The sequence below is a fragment of the Hibiscus syriacus genome, unplaced genomic scaffold, assembly GCF_006381635.1.
Source record: "Hibiscus syriacus cultivar Baekdansim isolate YM2019G1 unplaced genomic scaffold, ASM638163v2 tig00116962_pilon, whole genome shotgun sequence".
In the NCBI taxonomy this organism is placed as follows: Eukaryota; Viridiplantae; Streptophyta; class Magnoliopsida; order Malvales; family Malvaceae; genus Hibiscus; species Hibiscus syriacus.
Genome location: NW_024063488.1, coordinates 7,690,407 through 7,718,041, shown reverse-complemented (window position 1 = coordinate 7,718,041; position 27,635 = coordinate 7,690,407). Strand labels below are relative to the sequence as shown.

At 35.4% G+C, this 27,635-nt stretch overlaps 3 protein-coding genes across 5 annotated transcripts; all 3 read right to left on the bottom strand.

Moving 5' to 3' along the window:
* Positions 1-242: 242 nt before the first annotated feature.
* On the bottom strand, positions 243-5,829 carry LOC120190650 (endoplasmin homolog). 3 transcript variants are annotated; one of them, XR_005522629.1, is made up of 16 exons: positions 5,763-5,829; positions 5,554-5,662; positions 5,286-5,439; positions 5,120-5,200; positions 4,855-4,966; positions 4,634-4,760; positions 4,419-4,557; positions 4,109-4,223; positions 3,775-3,980; positions 3,463-3,678; positions 3,176-3,341; positions 2,883-3,024; positions 2,607-2,757; positions 2,092-2,496; positions 1,525-1,844; positions 243-534 (listed from the first exon to the last, which is right to left on the bottom strand). XR_005522629.1 is itself a non-coding variant. In XM_039193702.1 (15 exons), the coding sequence occupies exons 1-15, from the start codon at positions 5,827-5,829 to the stop codon at positions 1,578-1,580; spliced, it is 2,457 nt and encodes an 818-aa protein (XP_039049633.1). In that variant the 3' UTR covers positions 1,371-1,577. The 3 variants fall into 3 exon arrangements, 1 of the variants encoding a protein (XP_039049633.1); XR_005522630.1 differs by having other exon boundaries at positions 243-476; XM_039193702.1 differs by lacking the exon at positions 243-534 and having other exon boundaries at positions 1,371-1,844.
* A 5,216-nt stretch (positions 5,830-11,045) lies between these two features.
* LOC120190597 lies at positions 11,046-15,624 on the bottom strand. The gene is made up of 2 exons (XM_039193644.1): positions 15,268-15,624; positions 11,046-14,535 (listed from the first exon to the last, which is right to left on the bottom strand). Exon 2 carries the CDS (start codon positions 14,423-14,425, stop codon positions 11,405-11,407), a length of 3,021 nt encoding a protein of 1,006 aa, XP_039049575.1. The 5' UTR covers positions 14,426-14,535; positions 15,268-15,624; the 3' UTR covers positions 11,046-11,404.
* A 3,561-nt stretch (positions 15,625-19,185) lies between these two features.
* Positions 19,186-27,455, bottom strand: LOC120190571 (kinesin-like protein KIN-6). The gene is made up of 25 exons (XM_039193625.1): positions 26,900-27,455; positions 26,605-26,804; positions 26,378-26,501; positions 26,206-26,300; positions 25,968-26,103; positions 25,302-25,367; positions 25,092-25,154; positions 24,899-24,949; positions 24,656-24,738; positions 24,464-24,575; positions 23,963-24,008; positions 23,684-23,835; positions 23,363-23,569; positions 23,136-23,225; positions 22,939-23,007; positions 22,404-22,475; positions 22,197-22,299; positions 21,890-22,035; positions 21,785-21,802; positions 21,699-21,707; positions 21,533-21,632; positions 20,543-20,610; positions 19,690-19,820; positions 19,504-19,579; positions 19,186-19,349 (listed from the first exon to the last, which is right to left on the bottom strand). The coding sequence occupies exons 1-25, from the start codon at positions 27,446-27,448 to the stop codon at positions 19,251-19,253; spliced, it is 2,865 nt and encodes a 954-aa protein (XP_039049556.1). The 5' UTR covers positions 27,449-27,455; the 3' UTR covers positions 19,186-19,250.
* Positions 27,456-27,635: the final 180 nt, after the last annotated feature.

Here is a 27,635-nt window from a genome sequence, read left to right as displayed (position 1 = left end):
AACCTTCCAAGGCCTTTGTTCAAAAGAGTTGAGTGGTCCAAAACCAAAGCCTCCATTTGAGTAGTTCACCAAAAGGCAATGAGAATCTCGGCCGTTCGTGACACGGAATATTTGATTAAGCCGCAAAGAAAGGCGCCATCGCTTATTGTGGCTCATGTTGTACTGAGTGAAACAATTACATGATGATCGGCTACTGCAGTAATTCTTTATATTCTTCACAAGTTAAAAAGAGGAGCCCCACAAATTTTAAAATGGTTCCATTAACCCGCTGAATGACATAAATTGAACGAATCGGAATCAACCGTTTAATTACAGATAAAATCTAAAGCAATGGCGGCTGATTAAAATAAACCAACCATCAAATAATGGTCTTCTAATCTAATCTCTAACGAATCAAATCTACCTCTTTTAAGCTCTCTTTTGCTAGTGCTTCTTCTGATAATTCTTTGGACGGCTCCGATGAAAAGCCAGCGACTCTGTCAGAAATTGTAAATATATATAGTGAACATGTGGAATCTTCTTCGTCAAAAGTTCCTGTTCATATGGATACAGTATATAAAATTGAATTATTTTCCCGAATGATTTCGGCTTTTAAGTACAGTTTGATAAATAATATTCACAATTATTCATGAGAAAAGAAAAGTAAAAACCTAATTTTTGTTCTTCTCGTTTATAACTCTACTACATAATGAGGGGAAAATATATTCTCTTTTTATTTTTCACAAAAATTTTTTTTTTTTCATTTCTTTAATTTTCAAGCCCTTTAACTCTCATCTTTCAAACTTTCTACCAGCTTAAAGATTTCCATGATTGAATGAAAAAGTGAAATGATAAAAAGATTAATTATAAAAGTAAAACGAAAATAAATTTTGAATGTACTTGATCAAAGAGAAAAATAAATAGAAATAAATAAAAGATTATTTTCATATATAAAAGTAAATAATTTTAGTTTTAAAAAATATGAAAGTAATGAATTGATTTAAAACACATATTTTTTAAGATTAATTTTTTTTCTTATTTTTCAATTCTACTAAATAATAAATTGAAAAAAAATCACATTTTATTTCAAATGCACTATTCTTTCTACCCCAAAACAGATCAAACAATAGTAATTTTTCATCTTTTAATTTTTTAACTATTTTAATTTTTTTATCCTTCCATTTTCTTTTCACTCTACCGAACAAACCCTGAAACTAAACCCAAAAAAGACAGAAGAAGACTAGATGTATTTGGGCCTTTTAAGGAGCATAACTAAGCCTGTACCAATTAACATTAGTCAAACGGAGTTGATAAGAAACATCCATCATCGTTAAAATACGAGAAATCTGTAAAGTTTTGCCATGCACTACTAGGAAAATGATACAGCGTAATTAATTTCAGCTCCTCAAAAACAAACTAGATGCTAAAGGCAAAATTCCTGGAAACTATTGTTACGGTTTTAATCTACCGTCTAATGTACTCAACAGTAGCGTAAAATGCATGATGGATTGATAATGCAGTTTGTTCAGGTTTCATTTGACTGACCATAATTACCAAGGGAAAAACTCAACAGTACTGGCATCCCAAGGCCTCGCTATCTACAATTCATCCTTCGCATCAGTAGGATCTGTATTTGAATCATCTTTGGCAGTTTCAGCTTCTCCCTTCGAACTGCCTGCATCTTCTGTCTCAGTTTCTTCGACATCATCTTCCTCCTCTACTGTTGCATCGGGACTGATATCTAGGCTAGACCTAACTGAGCTGTAGATGCGTGAGGCGAAATCCTTGGGATCAGCTAGATTGAAGCCGCTCTCCATCAAAGCTGTCTGGTATATAAGTTGAGCTGTTTGCTTGACACCCTCATCCTGAAGATCCAGTAAATGGTTTCATCAAAACATGAAAGTTTAAGAGTAATATACCGATTCATAAATTCTAGTTAACAAGTGCATGCAGGAAGGGACATCATCCAAGTTTCAGATTCACGTGCGATCATATCATTTTATGCCACAAACCACGACCACTTAATGATGAATTAATCCTACATATTCATGCTAGATCCCTATAATGGATCATGGTTTCATTGAACATGCATCCACTTGCATATGTACGTACCTCTGGGTCCTTGACAACTCTCTCACGAAGCTCCTTGATAATTGGGTGCCTTGGGTTGATCTCAAGGACCCTCTTGCCACGCATGTATGCTTGCTTGCTAGCATCTGATAGGGTTTGAGATTGCATGATCCTCTCCATATTAGCGCTCCATCCAAACTTAGATGTGACAACCACACAAGGAGTGTTGTCCAAACGGTTGCTAATTTTCACCTCATCAACATTGTTGGTTGCAAGTGCACCCTTCCACCATTTGGTAAGTTCCTTAAATGACTCCTTGAGTTCTTTGTTCTTAGAGTCTTTCCCCATTTTTAGGCCTTCCTTGGATACATTTTGGAACTGCTTTCCTTCATAATCCATCAGGTACTGCATCAGGTATTCATCAACAGGATCTGTGAAGAAAATAACCTAAAAAAAAAGGTCATTAGAAACAGACAAAAATAATACGAACACAGATCAAGTGGAATAAAATAAATCAAAGTACATATCTGAAGTTTCCAGCATATTTTTTTCAATACCTCATAATTTTTCTTCTTAAGCCTCTCCAAGAATGGAGATTTTTCCAACTGCTCCTTGCTGGTTCCTGTAATGTAGAAGATATCTTTCTGTCCTGATTTCATTCTTGAGATGTACTGATCTAGTGAAGTCAATTTACTATCTGATTTGGTGCTGCATAGCAATTTATACAATATTTAGTCATGACAGGTAATAAAGGGAAAGTTATCTCCAAAGAAACTAGAGACTGCCATAAAACTAAAATAAGAAAGGAAGGAAACATGTATAAGGTCAGACACCTCTCAAATCGTAGGAGTTTTGCCAAGCGGTTTCTGTTGGTTGCATCCTCAATGATACCAAGTTTAATGGATTTTCCAAATTCATTCCAAAATTTGGTATATTGGCCCTTTTTCTCATCATCATCACCAGATTTTTCTGCTTCTGCATTCCAAAATTATGTACAATCAGCAACACAGAAATAACTCGAGATGAAAGAATGCCATTTTTAAAGGCAATCACAGGCCACAGTCCAGGCTGAACTGTTGGTAAATTAATTTCAAAGTATTTACTGAAAGAAGAAATAATAACATGCCTTTATCATCTTTGCCACTGGACTCATCAGGATCCTCCTCAGCAATTTTACGAATCATATCAAGGGCTTTCCTAATGAGTTTCTTCTTGATTGTTTTCAAACTGCTGTGGGCTTGTAACATCTCTCTTGATACATTGAGCGGTAGTGTATCAGAATCAACAAGGCCCTGCTCAATAGGTTATCCATAAAGAGAGGGGAAAATAAAACATCAGGTTACAAGAAACTACTCAGAGACCTCACTACTGCAAATTCCAGTGAACCATAAAACTTTGTATATCTTCAATTACCTTCAAAAAGCTCAAATACTTCGGCAAAAGCTCATCAAATTCCTCAGAGATAAAAACTCGCCTAACATACAACTTCAAGTTGGCTTTATTGGTGTTGTAGTAACTGTCATAGAGATCATGAGGAGCTTTAGGAGGCACAAACAAAACAGCCTTGAACTCAACATCACCTTCGGCAGTGAAGTGACTCCAGGCCATGGGCTTCTCATCACTGAAGTCCTGCAGAGCATGAAAGTTTACATTCACAAGAAATGAAGTTAGAAACCTCCCCATAGTATTTTAAGAATTCTGAAGCTAGGAAATATGAAAAATTACCTTTGCTAAAGATTGATAGAACTTTGTGTATTCTTCATCTGTCACCTCCTTTGAACTGCGCAACCATATAGCCTTGACATCATTCAGAAGCTCCCATTCATAAGTAGTTTCCTTCACCTTCTTTGTCTTCGGTTTCTTTTCGGCATCATCATCCTCACTTTTTTCATCATCTTCATCTTCTCCTTCCTCGGAAGAGCTGGTTTCAGCTGTTTGGAGCAATATAAGAGAACAAAATACAAAGGACGACTATTAGAACACACACACTCTAATGAGAAGAGATAGCATCAGAAAGTCTTGCATAAATATTAACATTCTAGTTTCCAGTGGTACATACCGTTGTCCTCCTCATCGCTTGAATCTCCATCGGCAGGTACCTCAACATCAACCTCTTTGCTTGCCCAGATATAGATGGGGAAGTTTATGAATTCAGAATATCTCTTCACCAACTCCTGCATATAAAACCACAGCATGTATTCTTAGCATATTTTCAAAAGATCAAGCATAAATCAATACATCAAACAACAAATTCATTTATGAATGATAACTATACAACTGACGACATGATGGGTCACATAAAATCCACAGAAAATCACATGGCTAAAATAAAGGTAATGTAAACAGACAAAACTTTAACCTACACTAACCTTCAATTTGCCCTCCTCCAAGTACTCCTGAGCTTCGTCCCTAAGATGCAATCTAATCTCAGTTCCACGTCCCAATGGTTCATTCCAAGTATCCTCAGAAATGGAAAATGCCCCATCAGCCTTCGATTCCCACACATACCTAAAAAAAAATCATTGAACCACTAGGTAACAATGATTCAAACACTTCTATAACTACATTAAGCTAGAATACTTACTGTTTGTCTTCATTGTGTTTACTAACAACTTCAACATAGTCAGCTACCAAATAGACAGAGTAGAAACCAACCCCAAACTGCCCAATCAGATTAAGGTCTCCACTGCCCTGCATTTTCTCAACAAATGCTGCATAAAGAAAAGAGAAACAATTAGTTTAAAAAAATTAACCTTGATTATAATTTAACAACATTTGAAGAAAATACATCTAACATTTATGTACCAGAAGTTCCAGATTTTGCAATTGTTCCCAAGTTCTTGATTAAATCTTCTTTTGTCATTCCTATACCTCTGTCACGAAGTGAAAGTATTTTCTTCTCTTTGTCCAACTTAATCTGCAATTTCATCAGGCTTATAAGGCTTCGAACTACTGATACAGAAATTCTACATGTGCATGCACAAGCCCGTTTTGCAACATTTCTAGATAACGGCCACCAGAGTTTCTGCATTTATATTTTCATAAAATAAAGTTCTAAAGTAGCACTAACCTGTATCTCCAGCTTGGAAGTGTCACCTTCACCCAAAACTTCTTTGTCTGTGAGTGAAAGGAACCTAATCTTGTCCAACGCCTAAAATTGAAAAGAAGTTCACATTCAAACATTGAGCTGAAAAAAAACAACAAAAACAATCACAAAAGAAAAGATGAAAGCTTACATCAGAAGCATTTGAGATCAACTCCCGGAGGAAAATATCCTTGTTGCTATAAAGAGAATTGATAATAATGTCCATAAGCCGAGACACCTCAGCTTGGAATTCAAATTTCTCCGCATTATTGCGAAGCGATCTAGAAGAGATCGACTCGGATTCCCTGACAACAAAAGCAATAAATAAATAAATAAATTACATGTTCGGATTCAAAATATCACAAATAAAGGTAAAAAAAATTAAGAAAAACCTTTTTCATAAACAAAATTATGCAAACCTTTTAACGACATAAGAATCAGTTTGTAAACCGTTAGGCACAGCGCCAATCTTTTCCTCAACTTTTGGAGGATCTACGGCTCCTTCAGCATTTGCATGTACTTTTCTACCTGGAACAAAACAGTAAATCCAGATTCAGACACCAAACACTAAAAAATAAAAATAAAAATAAAAAACAGAAAAATGAAAGTAAATTTGGAGTCGACGGACCTTGATCTGAAAGGAGACTCAGAAGGCAAAGAAGAATCAAAGCGGAAGGGACCGCCCACTTCCTCATTGTTTGCTTCAATACTGGTCTTTTAGTGGAATTTATCAGTAAATAGATTGTTTATCTATTCGTTTGAGATGTTGAGCCGGTTTAGCGAAGTTTTAAATATTGAAGCTTTAGATCTAGCGTGCATTGTACCTTAAGGATTGTCTCCCGATTGGTTATCAGAGCCAGCGTGGGTGATCTAACGGTTGGCGATTTATCCCGTAACACGTGTAATAACATTATTGGTTTTGATTTGTTTTTCGACGTGGAGAACTCTGTGTTATCGCCGGCCCCACATGAGACGACTTCAAGTTCTCGCCTATTGATAGATAATCCAACGGTTTTGCTTCAAGAAACGTGGCAGAATACAATTGGGTATTTGTCCCCGGCTTGACGTGGATGAACAAAATTTTCTAGATTGTTCTATGAGCGAGATTGGCTGGAAATATTTTAAAACCAACGACCGTCTTTTAGTTAGTTATGGGTTCCACTTTTCCATAAAAATGACTTCAAACATTAACTGTTAATTTGATATGTTTTTTTAATTAAAATATTATGAAAAATGTTTTTAGCTTTGACTTAAAATATACAAAATTATTTTATATATAATACGTATAAATTAAATTGGTATAAATATTTTTATTTTAATATCATGTATCTTATTTAAAATTTATGATAAAAGTTTGAAAAAGTTTTTTTTATAGAGAAAATGATCGAAATTTATTTTTAAACATATATTAACAAAAGTAATCAAAAATAAAATAAGTGATTTGCCTCTTTACCTGCACCGGTGGCTACTTTAGTGGAGAAGGGTATGTCTCTTTATCTCCAAAATAACGTGGGAAATTCTTACGTGTGATATTTTTAATATATGAGTAAAAAAATATGTTTATGATTTTATTATTTTTTAAATAATAAAATTAATAAAAAATTATTAGAAACATTATTATTTCTATCAGTTTTGTTATTATTGGACGTTTTAGTTATTTTTTCTACCGATTTTGTTATTTTTGGACACTTTACCTGATTTGTTAAAAAATATTAATGTTTTAAGTAATTTTTTTACCGATTTTATTATTTAAAAAATAACAAAATCGATAATATCTTTTCTTACCCATATATTAAGAGTGTTCTAATGTAGAACTTCCAAAAATACGGTCTCAACTTTTTCTTCAAATATTGAGAAAAGAGGATGGTGGATCTGTTTCAAAGAGACCTACACTTAGCTCTAAATATCTGGTTATTCAGACACCTCTAAACCGGTCACTGCCAATTTTCCCTCTTTGCACTAGCAATTTTCCAAGTAGATTCTAGACCTACTATTTTTGAATATCTGTAATGAAGATGTTTGCTTGGTACAATCATTTGCCTTTCTTAATGGAAATGTTTGTCTCTGTCTTGATTTTATTATTTTTCTTTGCACGCTAGAATACTGTTTTCTACTAAAATCTCAATTCTGTTTTTCAATTTCAAGCGTAGATAGGTGTTTACAAGAATTAATCTCACAAGAATAAATATTTACAAGAGAAAGAAAAATAAGAATAAAAAATTCTTCTCTTGTGTTTGATTGTTTGGATAGTTGTTCTTTTACTTCTTCAAATGTCCTTAGCTTGTATTTATAACTTGGAATATGTTTGATCTCGTATATAATCGTTGGAGATGTTTTGGAGCCGTTTGGGGATGATTTTTCTACTCAAAAAGGTTGCCCATAACATGGTGCATCGGTGCACTATCAAGGTGCATCGATACCACTTCATTAAATTCAAATAAACTAGTTGTTGCAGCTTTAGTGCATCGATACACAGCAGGGTGCATCGATGCACTAATTGCATTCGAAATGGAGTGCATGAATGCACTACATGGTGCATCGATGCACTAGTGGTAGATGCATGGATGCACTGCAGGGGTGCATGGATGTACTTTGACACCCTTTAGCATTTTTGCTCAAATCCGAATTTAATGGACTTTGAATTATTTTTGAAACCTTTTTAAATCATTGAATAAATTTAATTCAAGTCCAAAAACATTTTGCCTTTAAATTTGTTATATTAAAACATAATTCAACAATCTCCCCCTTTTTAATATAACAAAACATTTGAAAAAATGTTTTTGGCAAAACTCCCCCTTAATAAAATGTTTAATGAAAAAGATATCAATTGTTAACAAAATGATATCAATTGTTACCAATTGTTTGAAAATATATGAAAATGTTAAGCTCCTTTTTTTCATTAAGAAATTGAATTTTTCAAACCAAACTTCTTCCCCTTTTTGTTATATAAAAAATAATTCAATATTTGAAGTTCAAAATAACTTTGGAGAGTAAATGTTAAATTTAACATTAAAAATCATTTGAAAAATCAAAGCTCTCCTTAATAAATGTATTTCAACAAAATTTAGCTTTAAGAATTTGACACTTAAACAAAATTGAATTTCAACAAAGAGTAAAAAACATGTTAGTAGCACATGAAATTCAATGTATCCAAGTCTAAAATACTTTATGCAATACCAATTATCGAATTTAAGATCACATGCATAAAGTTTTCCAAAAATGTTATGCATTTCAAAACTTTTGATATCAATTGTTAGAGAGATATCACTTTTCATTTAAACCACATGCATAAACATTCAAGTTTAGGTCAAAAATTTAAAATTTGTAAAATCAAAGTATTTGAAAATTTGATATCAATTGTTAGAGATATATCATTTGCATTAAAACTAATTTTGACCAAAATTTTATTATGATGAACCAAAAATTCTTAAAAATTAATATTACTTTAAAATGTTAATCATAATCATCTTTTCAACATACATGAGATTAAAACAATGATGCATAATAATTTAAAACCAAAACTCATGCATGCTTAAAATCAAATGAGCAACCAAATAACCAAAATTAAAAGCATTAAGCTTAGAGGTTACCCATTCCTTTTTTAAGTGTGACTAGAGCATCTTGAATATCATCATTTTCATCATCATTGCTCCCACACACCTACAAGAGATATTTATTTCGATTTTAGTATCCAAATTTCTTTGGATCCTTGAACGTTAGTTTCAACGCCCCTTGTTCCTTTCGGAATATATATTTGTCTAATTTTAAAACGTTTTCTTTTGTTCAAATGACAAGTATGTTCCTTATGACCATGATAATGACAATGTGAGCATATTGTCATTATTAAACTAAATGAATTATTTAAAATGATTTCTTTTTCTTTTGTTAAGCATTCAAGCTTAACTTTTAAATCAAAATTTTCTTTTTCAAAACTTTCAATTTTTATTTTTGAAAGCTCTAAATCCTTTTTCAAAATTTCATTTTGACTTTCAAAATCTATTTTTGTTTTCAAAAGAAAATCGTTTTCGATTTTAAATTTTGAAATCATTTTCTTATATTTGGAGTTCATAGTCTCAAACTCTTAATATAACCTATTAAAAGCATCTTGTAACTCATCAAACGTATATGAATTAAATTCATTTGAGTTAGAAAATACCTCGGACTCTTCACGAGCCATTAGAGACACCACCTTTGTTGGTTCTTCTTTCTTGTTTCCATGGATTTCCTCAAGCTTATTCCAAAGCTTCTTGCACTTGAACACGAAGAAACTCCTTCATAGATTTCAGGACCAAATGCACACAATATCATGTGCATTGCCTTGGCATTAAGTTGAGCTTTCTTCCGTTCTTTGTCACTCCACTTCTCCTTCTTCTTTGGAGAAGAGTAGCCGTTCTCGATTATCTCTCATGCATCAAGATCATTGGATTGAATGAATACCTTCATTAATTTCTTCCAATGATGATAGTTGGCTCTATTGAAGTTTGGAGGTTTGTCGTTTGGTAGGGAGTATTCCATGTGGAACAAGCCGGAGGTGGAAGTCATCTTCTCGGTTGTGTTGGGAATTAGTAGAGCTTCTTCTAGGATCGTCTCAAGGTGGTTAAACCTTCTAACGAGTTAGGCTCTGATGTCAATTGTTGGGATTTTCGTAAGCTTGAATCGACAAAAGATGGGTCAGAACGGTTTTGTGTTTAGGGAGTAAGGAGATTGAAAGATAGAGAATTGCACATCGATTTATAGTGGTTCGACTTTCTCAACCAAAGTCTACGTCCACTACCTTAGCTCCTCACCAAGGATTTTCCAACAAATTCACTAATTTGTTCTTTCTTTTGAGGACAAAGAGATAACCTTACAACTCCCTAAAAATGTAAACAAGAAAATCTCTCTAAGGTAGGTGTTTACAAGAATTAATCTCACAAGAACAAATATTTACAAGAGAAAGGAAAATAAGAATAAAAATCTCTTCTCTTGTGTTTGATTGCTTGGATAGTTGTTCTCTTACTTCTTCAAGTGTCCTTAGCTTGTATTTATAGCTTGGAATGTGTTTGATGTCGTATATAACCGTTGGGATGTTTTGGAGCCGTTTGGGGATGATTTTTCTACTCAAAAAGGTTGCCCATAACATGGTGCATCGGTGCACTATCAAGGTGCATCGATACCCCTTCATTAAATTCAAATAAACTAGTCGTTACTAGCCGTTGCAGCCTTGGTGCATGGATACACAGCAGGGTGCATCGATGCACTAATTGCATTCGAAATGGAGTGCATGGATGCACTTTGACACCCTTTAGCATTTTTGCTCAAATCCGAATTTAATGGACTTTGAATTATTTTTGAAACCTTTTTAAAACCTTATATAAATTCAATTCAAGTCCAAAAACATTTTGCCTTTAAATTTATTATATTAAAACATAATTCAACAAAAGGGCAAAAGGAAAAATAGAGGAAAGCAACTGAAAATGTTGGTAATGGTCAATGGAATGGATGAAGCGGGGATCACTGCGGTACTGCCCCTTCTTTTTTATTTTTGGAAATTATATATGAAAATATATTTACTTAAACTTCCTAATTTTAGTATATTTTGATTGTCTTTTTTATTATTAATTATACTTTTCCTTTTTAAACTAATATTCTAATCTCGTCCCTTGTCAATGGAACTTGGATAATGTAGGTTTGATTACTTTTCTATAATTGTTTCCTTTCACAGTTCATTCTGTAGTTTCTGTAAAATATTATGAAAAGCTTGCTTCTTTGTCTCTTGTTCCAAGAGTTTTCACTGATCGGGGATTTAATATAAAGGCAGAGCTATCCACAAACGGGCAAGAATGACGATGTGAAAAATAATTCATTAATTTATAGCTGTCAGTAACTGAAATCAGTAACCAAAATTGTTCTTTGCCCAAAAGAAGAGAAATGGTAAGAAAAGCACAGTTTCTTTTATCTTTCTGTGACATAGAAGGAAAATAAGTTACACCTACATGTACCAAGCCTTCTGCGGTTTCAATGGCCTTCTATGGAACGTAGAAAATGAAAATAAGAAAATAAGGCAAAACAAAAACAATTAAAACCTAATCCCCCCCCCACTCTCTCCCCCTTTGGCAATTCAATCTCATGGATCATATTACATTCATAAACTTCCCCGTTTTATTCAGTTCGACTCCCCTCCTATGAAAGTCAATGGGCTATGATTTTCCAGGTATCTTTGGCAATGCAAGCATCAATTAACTTGGACTTGTGAAATGACCCCTACGAAGAACAAACATAAATATGAACTTACTGTTTCCATGGGAATTGCTGCTGTCTGTAGTTAAATGTGTGTGGATCCCATCCACCGTCCGGTTCCTTCCTTTTTATAGCAACCCCAGAACTAGAGGAGGCTTGTGTGTTTGCCCTCAAATGTTCTTCTATTGACCTACCTTGAGCAGGCATGAAAGGCTGCCTTAAACCCATGGGCTCCGTATTTCCTCCCTCAATTGCTAATCCAAAATTCAGATCGAAATTAGGCCGTGAGGGCACTGAACCATTTAAACCAGCACCTGCGTTGCTCATGCCCATCATGAACTGTGCTTGAGAGTAAGCTATTGGAACAGCTGATGCAGAGCCCATAAGTTGAGGCACAACAGGTGCACCTGAATCGACAATACATGGGATTGAACCACTAGCCCCATAAATAGCAGAGGAGAAGGGCATCTTTGGTGCTAAAGGCAGTCCATTAGAACCAAAAGCAGGAGAATGTGTATATGAGGCAGTGGGAACCAACCCCATAAACCCTGCAGTTCTTTTGATGCTTCCATCAGTAGCATGCTCGAAAGCCTTGCCATTTGGAAACGATACAAACTTAGAAACAAAGTCCTTCCTATTAACTTCCACTCTAGTACCCATTATAGAAATGACAGGATCATTTGGTTTAAGCCCACCATGGGCAATAGCATTTTGAGAAGATCTACCAGGATATGGCCCTTGTTCTAAAGCATTATTGTGAGTATATGGTCTGTCATTCAAGTCGAAATTCCTCAGATAAGACTGCCTTGGTGATGATGAAGAAACAGGTGATTGGCTACGATGGCCATTCCTGTCATAAAAAAGTTGTTCCTCTACTCTTGAATATAAAGCAGGAGCATCACCATCATCACTGATACAATTTAAATCCAGCTCAAATCTCTCTGATTTTCTTTGATTTTCTTTTGAAGATTCAGAATGGAGGCCTGATGAGGCTGTAACCTGTTTCCCGGACATTAGCCCAGCACCATGTTCTTCAACAGCCTCAGCAACATTAAGATCTAAATCAAGGCAATCCAGCCTCTGTTTTGAGCTATTGCTTGTTCCACCAAGGGATAGAGTCTTATATCCATCAGAGTTTCGGCGAGTTGATGCTGGACGAAAAGCACTTGTGGCAGCAGATCCTTTCCATCCAAGAGTCCCCTCAAAGTGTAGAGGAGCGGCAGGTAAACTACGCACTGCAGCCGCCCTAGAAGCAGAAACCACTGAAACGGGGGTGGAGATGGAAGTTGCTGCACATTCCATTTCATCAGAACAGACTTCTTGGTTCAGATCAAAATCACATAGACTTTTCTCTGTGTTGGGCTCAGGATCTTGAGCGACAGTCACCTGAGAGGACTCCATGTCATGAAACTCATTTTTTGGTTCATTGTTTGCATCATCTGAATTTATAAGCCCCTCATCCTCAGTTTGCGCTCCAGCAGACTGAGTGGGTCCACTTGACACCTCCTTTGGCAATACCTCGCTGGGTAGATTTTGCTTTCCATTTATTGATCCTAGGGAATCAGGTTGTCTAATACCACCTTCTGAAATCTTCTCTGAAGAGCAGCTGGAATGCTCTCTGTCGTCTACAACTTCTCGTTCCACTTCTTGAGCAACTATTCGGGCAACTTCTAGAGCATCAACTATACCATACTCAAGCTCAATGTCAGATGTTGTCGTATGCATCCCAACAGGACTACCGGTAAACCTAGAACCACCCCTAAAATCCTTAAGTCCACAATTCTCCTTATCTTTATCTGCTGTTCCAATTTCTGACTTCCTGGAAAACCTAGTCTCCAGATTCCCAGGCTTTTTATACACGAGCTCATACTCAGAAGAGCTCCGCAACATGCTCAAATGAGACTCAATGTCTTTGCCTGCAATCTTGAATAGCTGTGAACTATTGCTGGAATGATTCATTGCTGCCAAATCACCCACTGATTTCTTCGGCTCGGATCCTTGTGTCTTCTCATCAATAAGATCAACAGATTTTAGGGCATGACCCATATTGGCTTCAGAATCATTTTGGGAATTGGGTTCTATTGTAACCTCCAGAGCACTTCCAACACCAGAATGATCCACAGTCCTAGAGTTCGAAACTGTCACATCAAACAACTTTTCATCACTTGATGACAACTTCTGAGAATCTGAAACTTCAATATTTTCTTGCTTTGAATCTGGTAAACTGCAGGTTTCATGGGAAGCAGTTTCTTCCACAGCTTTTGCAGGGAGTTCTTCCTTCTTGGGAAAATTCTCTTGAACCGGATTTGACACAGAAGGGGAGGCCACATCACATGGAGATCTGTTTTCTGTTTCTGAATGGTCTGAATTTATGTGGGGCTGGAGCTTATCATTAGTAGAGTCAATGGGTAAATCTTTAGTGCTTTCTGGTTGAACACCATCTAGACTTGAAGAAATGTTTTCACTTTTTGCAGCATCTGCTCCATCATTTTCCTCATGGGAACTTCCTCTTGAAACAGGAATATCTTTGGCAGAACATTGTGGCCCATTATTTTCTCCAGCAACCATAGCAGTCTCTGAAATCTCATAATCATGCCCACCACTATCAACGTGACCAGTAACTTTACCTTGTTTCCAGCTATCAAAGAGCAACTTAGCACTATCCTGAACTCGAGAGCTATTGTGGCCAAGAAGACTCTCGACTGTAGTCCAGATTTCAGAAGAAATAGACACCTCCCTATTTCTATGCAACTTTTCAAGTGCTCGTAAGAGTGCAGCAATTGATTCTTCCACAACACTATCACTTGAGTCATTACCAAATTCCTGAGCATCCTTCAGCCATCTGTCAAGAAACAAAAGTCCGTCTAGTTGAATAAAAAGATCAAGACAATCTTTATTCTCGGTGGCCACAATTGTGCTCGCAACAGCAGTCCATTGCCTGGTCACATCACTGACATTTTTAACAACAGATTCTTTATCCTTCTTCATTACAGTTATTAGCTCCTCAATTCGTGAAGGAACTGTGAGTCCATCTTTCATCTCAGTCAGTGTAAAAAAATCTTCCAGCGTCATGGTGCTTCAGATGCAAAATCACTAAACAAAGAGAACTTTGTAATATACTGACATCTTTTGTTCCATTTAGAACAAGAGGCAAAGCTTCAAGGTGAAATCTAAAAAGAAACCTGTAAATGGCATGACATAACGGTTAATCCCGTAGCTCATCATCCCTAATAAACCTCTATAAAATTGCATTACATAAATGGTTGATCAATTAATTGGTATTGAAATAAAAGGGAAAGAAGCATTGACATTATCAATTCATCATCAAATTAAAGAGGAAAAATGAGCTAAAACAGCCGTATTATACCTTCCAAGAAAGCTGATCATGTAAAATCATATTAATTGTCAACAAAAGATTAGACAAAGATAAATGATGACACTCCCCAATACCTGAAATAAAAGAATTAACTAAAACCTCAAGCTTTTGAAATAATCAATCTAACAGAAACTTGTTCGGTTCTGAGATAAATTGAATTTCAGTTCTAAAATAGAATTAACCCCAAAACAAAATAACAGACAAAACCTTACTCTTAAACCAACTGAAAACCCGATGAAACAATTAAATAGTACCTTCCAATTCCTCTAAAACGAATATCAATTAACATAGTAGACGGTGAAGATCTAACCCTAAAAACCAAAGCTCGGAAGAATCAGCATTAAAAAAAACCTAGCTTCACAGCTATACACCTTGAAGAGTGATGTGAATTTAATTAAGATTATATTACCTAATGCAGAGATACAGCTGACTCTAATAACACCAATCCTCAATGTGCAAATAAAATTGATAAAAGCCCAATCTTCCTTTTTTTTAAAAAAAAGAAGAAGCAACATATCGAACCAATTACAAGCGTTACCTTCATCTAAACCCTTCAAAGGAGACAACGAAAAACGAAACCCTAGCTCTGAAACTGAGCTCCAATAAAGAGACGACACCGCACCTTTTTTGTCACTCGAAATCAAAAATAACAAAACCGCTCTCAAGTTTTCGACTCTTTCGTTTTGAGCTTTTCCCTCCCCGTGGAAACAGTGTTTTTCCCGTTTTGGAGGGTTTTGTTTATCTCGCTCTCTTTGAAAGAAAACCCTCGCTTTGTGGCCTGTGAAAAGCCTTTCCCGAACCAGGCTGAGACAGAGAGAGAAAGAACGACGTTTATTCCTCCAAATAATTTTGTTTCTCAATTTTTGGTTTAGGCTAATTTTGATTTTGACACTGCCAATTTTGTGGTGGAATTCGGTTTTGTTTCGCTTTAAGAGAAACGGCACGTGCAGTGCAGTGTGTGCGAAACGATGTCCTGGTCGGATGGATTGGTGGGAAAAAAAAACAAGCAAAAAAAAAACCCGGGTGTATCAGCGGAAGAGTTTCGCCCGAGAAACAGTCAATTCGAGTCCATGGTGGGGCTTTATTTATTTATTTATTTATTTTATGAGGAATTTGGGTTTAGAGGAAGGAGTGGAGTTGGCATGGTCCAAAGCGTGAAGCCCCTACCCACCCCTTGACAACGAGACAGTAGCAGCTGCTGCTTATCGTTTGTTGTTGTCAGTTGTCACTTGTCACCTTCATTTCAAAACCTAGGCCCACAAATTATTTTTTCTTTTGATCCACTGCTTCGCTCATCCTGTGATGGAATTCCTTGCTTTAGTCTAATTCATTTCTAAACTTTCGAATATTTTAATTTCATCCTTAAATTATGATTTTAATTATAAATTAGCCCTCAAACTTTTAAATCTTTCAATTTTATCCCCAAATTCAACAGGTAACTATACTTTAAACTAGGGATGGCAACTCAACCCGAACCCGACGGGTTCCGACCCGATCGGGCTGGATTTTTTTTTAAAAAAATTCGGATTGGAGAGGGGTGAGGTCGGGTTCGGGTTTAGGGTGAAAAAATTCCGACCCGACCCGAAAAATATATATAATTTTACCCTATATATTTAGGGATAATTATAATAATATCCCTCTATATATATTTTTTTTTCAATTAAGTCATTGTTTTTATTGAATAAATTTTTTATTATTATTTCGGGTCGGGTCGGGATTGTAAGTCTTATATTCGGGTCGGATCGAGTGAAACCTTAATTTCGTCGTGTCGGGTCACGGGTGGAGGACCCTTTCTTCTCGGGTCAGGTCGGGTGGCCCAAAAACCCGACCCGATCCAACCCGGCCCATTGCCATCCCTACTTTAAACTAAAGTTATTTTTTTCAAACATATAATAATATAGCTTGGCCTAACGGTTTTATTAAAATCGAATGTGATTAGTTCATACATATAATTTGGGATGAAATTGAAATGTTGAAAATGTTTGAGGACTAATTAAAAGTTATAAAATGGTCCATCAACTATAAGATATTATTTTATTTAGTCTACTAATTATTAAAAGTTACAAAATAGTCACTCAATTTTTCATATATTCCAAAATCATCATTTTTAGTTAAAAATTTGACAGTTGTCTGAGCTGGGTATTAACTTGCTCACTAGAATATGGTAAAAAAAATTGATCTCATAACTGTTTAAGTTGTATTTTGTGAATCAAATATCTATTTACATTATGTCATCGAGTCAGTGCTTGAAAGCAACATCGGTGCCAATATACATCGTTAAAATATGATTTTATCATATCCTAATAAGCAAATTAACGTTCAACTCAGATAAATGTCAATTTTTTAATGGACAATGAAGAGTTTGAAACATATGATAATTAGGGGATTCAACAAAACAATGTCCTTATAGTTGGGGGACTATTTGTGTATTTTATCATAAAATAATCGAACCTATCAAATGACCTTAATGGTTAAAGGGAGTATTGTTCTTCTTACATGTCTTAGGTTCAAGCAGTTGCGTTTGTGAGTGCGTGTTATCAATTATTGAGAAAAATTATAACCAGATACTACCTTGTAATCACCCTCTACTATTCAAAAAATTATATTGGATTAAACTGATTATCGATTTTATATCATCAACTACTCTAAAAATATATTTTCCAACCTCAATTTATTGTTATGTCACTGTTAATTTGTGGGTTTTTTTAAGTCGAACAAATTGTTAGCTTTAATCCTCCAAAGGTCAATTAATTTTATTTTCAAACTTTTCTAATTAAATTAAAAATTGCATACTTGATATTGAGATAATTAAAATATTGAAATTTAAATTTTTTTTATTTTAATCGATTGTATAAAGATAATTTAAAAAAATTCAAATTCGAGGTAGATTTTGTGAATATGAGTCTCGGGATCAGGATAAATTAGAGTTAAGATAAAAAAAACTTTCGACTTGATTTTATAATAATAATTACTATAATGCTTATTTAAATATATATATTTAAAAATAATTACTATTATATTTTTATATGTATATATAGCTATAATTATCTCACTATATTATCGAATAAAAAAATTATGTCAAATTGAATTAAGATTAAATTTTACTTTAAAATTTAAAATGGATGAAATATTATCAAATGTTAGAATGAATTAAGATAAGATGAAAATTTTAAATTTTCGAAACGAATAGGGACGTCTAGGAACCTGATACACTTAAAGCTTATCCCAGCTTTGATTATGCCCAGCAAAGTGGCAATTATTGTGAAAACCATTTTTTTCACCCCCTGACTGCTTTAATTAAGACAAAAATAGTGAGTCCTTAGGAGATTCTGTTGCCTGGAACAATACCTTCATTATTTTGGTAAGAGGCAGCAATTTTTGGTTGCTTCATCTTCCTCAAATTTACGGTGGAGAGTTTGAAGAATATTCTAAACCTCAAAAGTTACTGCCTTTCCATCCCATTAAACATGTAAGTTATCCTACAAGGTCCTGTGCTGCACCTATATTCTAACAACATCATCATTTTAGCTACTGGTCTATGCGGGGACGCAAAAGCAAAGAGCATCATCATTTTGGCAATGGCCTCAAGAACTTTTTCCCTCGTTCAAACTTGTATTGATGGGACTTTGATTCTCTAGTGGAGTTCTGGAACTTGAGACTACTCTCTTGAGATGCAAACAAAATGGAGCACTTCAGTATAAACTCATGAACTTCTCCCGCCACTTTCCAAAGCACTCTCTTGTTATGCATCCTTGATGGGTTGTCTAGTTTTTCCCCGACTGGGAAATTGGGGGCTATTTTGCTTTCTGTCAACAGTTTCTTTTCTTGTTGGTTTGGTTGTAACAGGTGCTTACCTGCTTTTGGAGGACTATTTAGAGTTTGTTTGCACAAGAAGCAAAACCACCGGATCAAGATGAAAAGCGCCACTTTCTTAACTTATTCATCAATTTCGAAACCCAATCTCGCAGCGCCAGGAGAGAAGCGAGTGGGCCAATTGTCTCGAAAAGTAACGCGGGTTCTTTCTGATTTAAAATTAATCGATATCATTGTAAATGGTCCAACTGTCCCAGCGAGACGCTAAGACTCAATAACCAGACAAACCCTCCTTGCTTCTCTTTTGGTCTGTGATGCAGTCTTTGGAAAAGCGCTCAACTGGAGTTAAGATTTGTTTACCTTTACCTTTAGTGATCAAAACATTGCCAAATAAAATGTTTTGAACCACTCCAAGTACATTTTTTAACGCTAAAATAATTGAAATAAAAATATTCTTTAACAGTAATAATCAGAATAAAAGTTTTTCAATTTCGTGATCAAAGTGCAAACATTCTAAAAGTTCAATAACTATTAATGTAATTTAACGTTTTGCTTATGATATACTCATAACTCCAAAATCATTGAAATAAGAGTATTGTAATGATGAAATAGTTCTATTTTTAGGAGGGAAATTTTAAAAAAAGAACTCAAACGGCCACATCTATACAAAAAGAGCAAGCTTTACGTGAAGAAATAAAAGGTGCTAAACTAGAGATGAAGATTATTCTTAAGTAAGCTTAGGAGAGAAATGCTGCCCTGAGTTCTTTGCCTCTCAGAAGCAGCCAAGTTCTTCCCACCTCCGTTTCCCTGCAGAAAGATTCAAGGAGATATGTTTGTTCATTGGAATGAATAATAATGGTTTATTTTCTTTACAAGCAACAATGTTAAGCTTCATATTCCCTGTGATGTGCATTTACGAATAAAACTTCAAAACAATAGATCATGAGGATTATCAACTAACCTTTGGTTTGTCAATCTCATCAGCATCATAGGTGCTGATTTCTCTGACTAGAATGGATGATTTAGGCAAAAGTCTCCTGTTTGTGCAATATATAGAAATAAAAGGGGGCGGGGGGAAGGGGTGTTCATGAGCAAATAATTTTGTAAAGCAAGGCAATTACCGTGATCCGAAGTCCACATAACTTACCTTTTTGGTTTTTCCATCTTTGAAGAGCTGCGGGAGGCATTAGGTCTTACTCCACTCCCGGGGACTTCAGTAAGGTCTTGATGTTGAGTTTTTTCAAAATGCTTATGTGACACCGGCAGGTCCAATGAGTCCTAGAGAGGGCAAGAAATGTTGTCAAAAGGAAAAGAAAAGCTCATGGTCAATTTTGACATTAATGCAGAATGTGGAAATGACACTAACCTCATCATTTTCACCAAGCTTTTTACATGCCTGCAAAGATGTACTACTTTCATTGCCTGGAAGTCTAACTGCAAAATGTGAAAGGCTTAAATTTGTCGTATAGGTGACATAATAGATTTAAGGAGAAGAAAATACCCCCACTCCCACCCAAAAAAAGAAAAAAACATATATGATAGGCCGTTATCAAGTCTGCAAACACAAGAGAAATGGTAACAAGGGGCCTATAAGATGTAATATGTTTCATGATTATGGTTTGTAATATAAAAGTTGAGTTTCTAAACCATACTTGTTTCATGTGAATTAGGATCAGCAACCACATTATTTGACTCAGTTGAATCCTCGTGAATATTTTCAGTCCCAGGAAAGCTTTCAGGTATCTAATTTGGAATCCAAACCATATTTCTGTCAGAACCATCCCAAAAATACATAGCATATATATAAACCTTACAACCCCGATCCATGAAATGGGTGATAGTCGTACCTGTCGACCTTGATTGTTATCACTTGAATCGTTATGCTTATGTGATACCAGCAGATCTAGTGAATCCTAGAGAGGGCAAGAAATGTTGTCAAAGAAAAAAAAAGGCTAATGGTCAATTATGACATTAGTACAGAATGCCGAACGAACACTAACCTCATCGTTTTCACCAAGCTGTTGACATGGCTGTACAGATGTACTATTTTCATTGCCCGAAAGTCTAACTGCAAAATGGGAAAGGCTTACATTTGTCGTATAGGTGAAACAACAGATTGAAGGGGGAAGGAAATACCCCTCCAACCCCCCTAAAAAATAAAAAAAATAAAAAAAAATAAAACAAAACAAATCAGCAGAACATATATGATAGGCCGTTATCTATTTTGCAAACACAGCAACAATGGTAACAAGGGGCCTATAAGATGTAATATGTTTCATGATTGTGGTTTGTAATATAAAAGTCGAGCTACTAAAACAGACCTGTTTCATGTGAATTAGGATCAAGATGCTCAGCAACTACATTATTTGTTGACTCATTTGAATTCTCATGAATATTTTCAGTCCAAGGAAAGCTTTCAGGTATCTAATTTGGAAACCAAACCATATTTCTGTCAGAACCATCCCAAAAATGCATCACATATATATAAATCTTACAACCCTGATCCATAAAATGAGTGATAGTCGTACCTGACGACCTTGATTGTTATCACTTGAATCGATATGCTTATGTGATACCAGCAGATCCAGTGAATCCTAGAGAGGGCAAGAAATGTTGTCAAAGAAAAAAAAGGTAATGGCCAATTATAACATTAGTACAAAATGCGGAACGGACACTAACCTCATCGTTTTCACCAAGTTGATGGCATGGTTGTACAGATGTACTATTCTCATTGCTCGAAAGTCTAACTGCAAAACGGGAAAGGCTTACATTTGTCGTATAGGTGAAACAACAGATTGAAGGGGGAAGGAAATACCCCTCCAACCCCCCTAAAAAAATAAAAAAATAAAACAAAACAAATCAGCATAACATATATGATAGGCCGTTATCTAGTTTGCAAACACAGGAGAAATGGTAACAAGGGGCCTATAAGATGTAATATGTTTCATGATTGCGGTTTGTAATATAAAAGTCGAGCTACTAAACCATACCTGTTTCATGTGAATTAGGATCAAGATGCTCAGCAACCATATTATTTGACTCATTTGAATCCTCGTGAATATTTTCAGTCCCAGGAAAGCTTTCAGGTAACTAATTTGGAAACCAAACCATATTTCTGTCAAAACCATCCCAAAAATGCATCGTATATATATAAACCTTACAACCCTGATCTATGAAATGGGTGATACTTGTACCTGTCGACCTTGATTGTTATCACTTGAATCGATATGCTTATGTGATACCAGCAGATCCAGTGAATCCTAGAGAAGGCAAGAAATGTTGTCAAAGAAAAAAAAAGGCTAATGGCCAATTATGACATTAGTACAGAATGAGGAACGGACACTAACCTCATCGTTTTCACCAAGCTGTTGACATGGCTGTACAGATATACTATTTTCATTGCCCGAAAGTCTAACTGCAAAACGGGAAAGGCTTACATTTGTCGTATGGGTGAAATAACAGATTGAAGGGGGAAGGAAATACCCCAACCCCCCTAAAAAAATAAAAAATAAAACAAAACAAATCAGCATAACATATATGATAGGTCGTTATCTAGTTTGCAAATACAGGAGAAATGGTAACAAGGGGCCTATAAGATGTAATATGTTTCATGATTGTGGTTTGTAATATAAAAGTCGAGCTACTAAACCAGACCTGTTTCTTGTGAATTAGGATCAAGATGCTCAACAACCACATTATTTGTTGACTCATTTGAATCCTCGTGAATATTTTCAGTCCCAGGAAAGCTTTCAGGTATCTAATTTGGAAACCAAACCATATTTCTGTCAGAACCATCCCAAAAACGCATCGCATATATATAAATCTTACAACCCTGATCCATGAAATGGGTGATACTCGTACCTGACGACCTTGATTGTTATCACTTGAAACACAAATGCTTGGAGATCTAGCATCCGCTTCTAAATTTCTTAACTGACCATCCAATGAAACAATTCAATATAAGGGAAAATAAAAAATTGAACAGAAAATTTTCTTCCAACCAAAAGCAGTTTCTCCTAAAAGATACTACCAGAAAAAAATTGGAGCATCAGCCTACCATGGTCCATGGCTTCATGCTCTTTCTTACCATCAATGCATTCAGGCCCACTCAAGTTTGAAGGAATATTTTGATTTAATACCTTTATGTACAACATAATCAGAACCTTTTACAGTAGGCATGTGATGACAAGAAATATGAAAACAACCACTCTAATTATACAATTTAATCCCCACATGACAAGATATAATCAATTTTATCAAGAAGCAAGAACCAGAGTACCAGACTATTGGAAACAAGTCATTTGACAAGAGACAAAATGACCTTAAATAGGGAACCTATTGCAATGGAAGGATTGCGAATATAATAACATCAAAGTTGGATTACTGATCCTTATACCTCAGAACACATGCCCTGCTTTTTCCTTGGAAAAGGGTCGCCTTTTTCTGGTGAGCACTTCTTATTATTCTGAATGTTTAAAAAAGGCTTGTACAAGTAAATTAACTCCGTGAAACATAATTGGCTAGATATTTTAAGAAGAAAATCTATTAATGATATTAAATGAACTGAAAGGAGATATGTATCAGAGAAAGTACATTATCCTCTCCTGGAGTAGAGTCATATATTCTGGGACTGCTACTACGTTCCGATTTGATGTGAGTGGAAGAATCCAAATCCAGTTTTGTCTAATACATTAGATAAAAGTTGAAATCACATTGTTTCCTTTTAGCATTATTGTACAGGAACCAATATCATGATGCAAGTACAAACAGTTCTATAAAATTTTCAAAACATTTGAGATAATACCTACTTACAAACATACCTCATCAATGCCACAAAATTTCTGTACCTCGGAAAGCACAATAAATTCAAAATCCTCAACTACTTTTACATCAGTTGATGCCACTGAGTTGTCCTTGGAGCAAGTACAGCAGGATCTCAAATTCTTCAGCTCTTTCTCCATCTCAATAGATCTTTTCTTCTCATTTCTAAGATTTTCTCTTAGAATCTGGTTTTCACACTCAACAACCTGATGATGACAGGGCCTATAATTTAAGTTATCATTGAAATAATACTAAAATATCCATTATAAGCTTCATAAGATTTAGTGGAAGATTATCTCATCAAGCCACCCATAACTCACCTTCAGTTTTTCATTATGTTGCTTCAAAACATTCCATAAAGCTTTGGCAAACCTTTGCGTAATCTGATGAGTTCTCTCCTTCATCAAATCATCAGAATTCGATTTCAGAGGTGTACTACTTTTTAAGTCTGCACCGCAGCTTGTCAGATCTCCTGTAATGCAACAAGAAAACATGTTAAAAATTCATAAAGGAGGTATGAGAAAGTAGCTAAAGGGAAAAAATGGAAATACAAGAAGAAATTGATAAAACTGTAGAAATTAATGGAACATATTAATAACCTTCATCAGGAAGCCGGTTTTCATCTCCAACAATCTTTTTCTCAATCTGAAAACCAATTTATGTTAATAATGATAAAGCATGCTTATAATGGTTTAGTTTCAGCGTTCAAGACAAGAAGCTGATGGTAAAATGCTCCAAAATCACAGTTTCATGATATGATGCAATGAACGCGAAAATACCTCAAAATACTTACATATATAAACTTGAATCTAGTTAATAGTAAAAGCTCTAGAATGTTCAAGAAAAAAAGAGTATCATGCTCCAGGATATAATTCACAACTTTTGGAAAAGTATAAAAAAACTGGGCATTCTCACACTAAAGTTAGGAATGTAAAATTATAATATTCAAATATTTAATCATAGAACACATTGGATACTGGGAAGTTGCTTAATGCACCCTGATTGTCTGCTGGATCACAAGATAGTAGAATGGGAGAGAAAAAGAGACTAATACAACTGGGAAGGAAGAAAAAACCTTTCAAAGGGGAAAGAAAAATTACCATTGAAGCGTCTAAGTTACCAAGTTTCATTCTCTTAGACTGCTCAGCTTTAGAGGTTTGAATTTGTCTCTTGTTGCGGAGCAAATTGGGCTGAGCCTCAATGTTAGCAAACCTAAAAGGAAATGTAACTGCATCTGATAGAGTCTATAGTTCAACCTTAAACGTGAACTGTGGGAAAAGAGGGAAAATTACTTAATTTTCATATAAGGTGAAGCTTGTCGTAATAAGTATGATGCATCCAGATAGTCTTCTTCTCCAGATTTTACTGTTAAAATCTGGCAACACAATTAAAATTCCAACAGTTTGGCAGAATTAAAATAAGATAAAGACAAAATTAAAAACTGTCTAAGAACTAAAACTACAAATGAAACAAACAAGAAAATGAAGATCTAGAAGAAGAATTGGGGGGGGGGGGATAACAAGAAGGCCTCATACCAGAGTCATTCTCTTTTTGCCTTCCAAATAATCGCGGAGGTATCTTGTCAGCTGCATGAAAATAAACTCAAACAAAGTTAGGACTATCATCAGTAAACATGGAAAAAAAGATAGTGCAACTATGGAAGAAAAAAGGAACAAGAAGACTATATCAAATGGTATAAACATATGAATTCATCAAAAAAAGCATTACCAAGGAATTCTGGAAGTGCTTCTGCAGTGCTTTCTTGGGATTCTTTTGGTGCTCAAGCAAAGACTGAAAATAGAGGTAAAGAAAAGAAAAACGAAATAAAAAAAAGACACACAAATGCTGAAGGGGAAGTTAAAGATAACTGAGAAATACTCATCAATAAGAGACTTCAGAATGCCTTGAAGATCAAGTAAACACATTAAAAGCACTTACTTTTAGGCACAGACCAAAAACCATGGATGTATTATTGATAAAATTGCTTTCGGCCAATCTTGCTCCCTGCAATAAGATATTTGTTTCAAAATGCTTACATGAAATTTTCATCAATAGACAAACTAACATTAACCAGGATAAGTGGGGCAGCATTAACCTTTCTTATATTAAAACCAAATTAACTCCCTCAAAATTGTTGAAATATCAAAATATCAATCCAACAGTTCATGATCTATTTTTTCTTTTAAACCGCATTCAAAAATTTAAAACACAGATTAATGTTTACGCCAGCTCCTGAAAGAACTGTTCAAAACTAAAACTAAATAGCTGCGAAACTTTCTTAATGTCCCATCCAAGAGTTGTGCATTTAGTCAAGTTGAAATTTCGCTGAAACAATTAGTTAAATTAGAAATTTCACAAAGTTTCATTGCTATTGGCTAACAAAAGTTAAGAGGCTTATCGTAGGTTTAAATAGCATTATAACATGTATTTACAAGCATTTACATATACAACTATTACGTATATAAACAATTTGTCGAGTAATCACATGGTTGACAGCATGTTTGCATTTTATCACTCGACACATGGTTTGTTTTTTCATTGAAATTTTTACCTGAAAAGATAGTTAAGTAATAACAGCATCTTAAATCAGAAAATAAGTAATACCTGATTTCCAGTTCGTTTCTCTCTTTCTGCTCCGGCAAGGTCAACAATAGAAAAAACAGCATAATTTGATTGTTTATCATTTTCTGGATCAGACATTTCAGTACCTCCCCGAATGTTGATGATGCACTGGGAACGGCTGCGATGATGACATCAGTAATCGAATTAGTAAAGTTGCAGTATGATATGTTTAAATGTGTAGCAGCCGTGTAATAAAATGGCAGTATAATTAGCCATTCACCTTGACTGGCTGTTGGCATTTGTCATAGCCGTAGAACGTCTCAGAAGAGCACGAGCTATCAATGACTCTGCCTCTGAAACATCATGGACTAGAACCTGTTTGCATGAATAAAGGAAACATCATAATAACTATCTTCCCGCCATAAATATATAAGGGGAAAAGGGAGAAAAACCTCTTGGAGCCCTTTAACGATTGATTGCTGCATAGACAGATCTGGTCTATCAGAAGTTAAATCGCATATCCTCTCGGCCTTCCCTCGCTCAGCACATATTTCGAAAATAGATAAGTAAAATTGCCTGCAAAGATATTATACAGATAAAAGAACAGCATAATTCAATGTTACATGTTTAATTAATATATATAGAAATCCTTTTTATAAGTTGGGAGATCCTGGATTACCTTGAGGACTGGGAGGCACGCCCTGGAGCGGACTTGAAAATCCGTGTGAGTGTTAGAGGAACCATACCAGGTTCGCGGGAACTGCCAAAAATTGTATGTGTTTTGCCGGAGCCTGTCGACCCTAATGCCGCCAACATTCCACTTTTACCGTTGAGGAAATCCTCAACCAACGGGTTCACCATCTTTTCGTATACTTCAGACTACAAAAAGTTGCCAGTCAAATCATCAGAATAAAATTCAAAGTATTAACGAAACTATATCAAAATAATATAATTATGCAAGAAAAAACACATACCTGAGTCGACTCATCTGAAAACACGTAAGAAAACCCTTCATAAACCTCCGATCTGACGCGTTTAGTTTCTTGTAGATGCAAAGGAGGTGACAAAGTAACCGAACGAAAATCCTGGCTCACCGTAATACAACATTCATTGCTTTTCTTCTGTGGGTTTTTCTTCTCTTTGACGCTATTCTTTTTGGATGGATTTTGAGGCCAAACATTTTTCGTCCTCGACCTAGCATGTTGATCTCCTGCGTTATTTTTTGAGCCTTTAAGAGGCACAAGAGGACGGATTCTCAAAAAGACTTTGAGGTTCTCTAGGACTGAAACTTGCGGAGGTGATGGCGAGGGCGAGGCGGCTGTGATGGTGGGGGAATTTTGCAGGATTTTTTCTGAGAGAATGTCTTGGATTGGAAACGAAGAAATTTGAGGTAATTCAGAGGACGAAGTGCACTGAGGGGGAAGTCGAGATGTATTGAATAAGGCCGCAGACTTGGCCTTACGGTGTGGGTTTCGACGGGCGGTGATGAGTGTAGAACTTGGTGTGGCAGTATTGTTCTCCATTGCATTTCCCTCTTGCACACCTACTGTTAAACCAAGATGGCGGAAAATTGATTTGAATTTTTGAGAAATCAAAAGGGCATATATAGTTGAAGGAAGGCCCATTGGCCCAAACTATATCCAAAGGAAGGCGGCGGCGTACACTAGTTTCTTATAACGGGCGTAAGGTTGAATTTAAGATAAATTTGAA

Coding starts and splice junctions, on each gene's coding strand:
- LOC120190650 (XM_039193702.1), bottom strand. CDS start 5,829: ATGAGGAAGTGGGCGGTCCCTTCCGCTTTGATTCTTCTTTGCCTTCTG. Junction 3,679..3,774: donor TCTATCAATCTTTAGCAAAG/GTAATTTTTCAT, acceptor CATGCTCTGCAG/GACTTCAGTGATGAGAAGCC. Junction 3,025..3,175: donor CAGTGGCAAAGATGATAAAG/GCATGTTATTAT, acceptor TTTGGAATGCAG/AAGCAGAAAAATCTGGTGAT.
- LOC120190597 (XM_039193644.1), bottom strand. CDS start 14,425: ATGACGCTGGAAGATTTTTTTACACTGACTGAGATGAAAGATGGACTC.
- LOC120190571 (XM_039193625.1), bottom strand. CDS start 27,448: ATGGAGAACAATACTGCCACACCAAGTTCTACACTCATCACCGCCCGT. Junction 25,368..25,967: donor AGAAACGAACTGGAAATCAG/GTATTACTTATT, acceptor ATCTTATTGCAG/GGAGCAAGATTGGCCGAAAG. Junction 23,226..23,362: donor AATTTTGTGGCATTGATGAG/GTATGTTTGTAA, acceptor CTAATGTATTAG/ACAAAACTGGATTTGGATTC.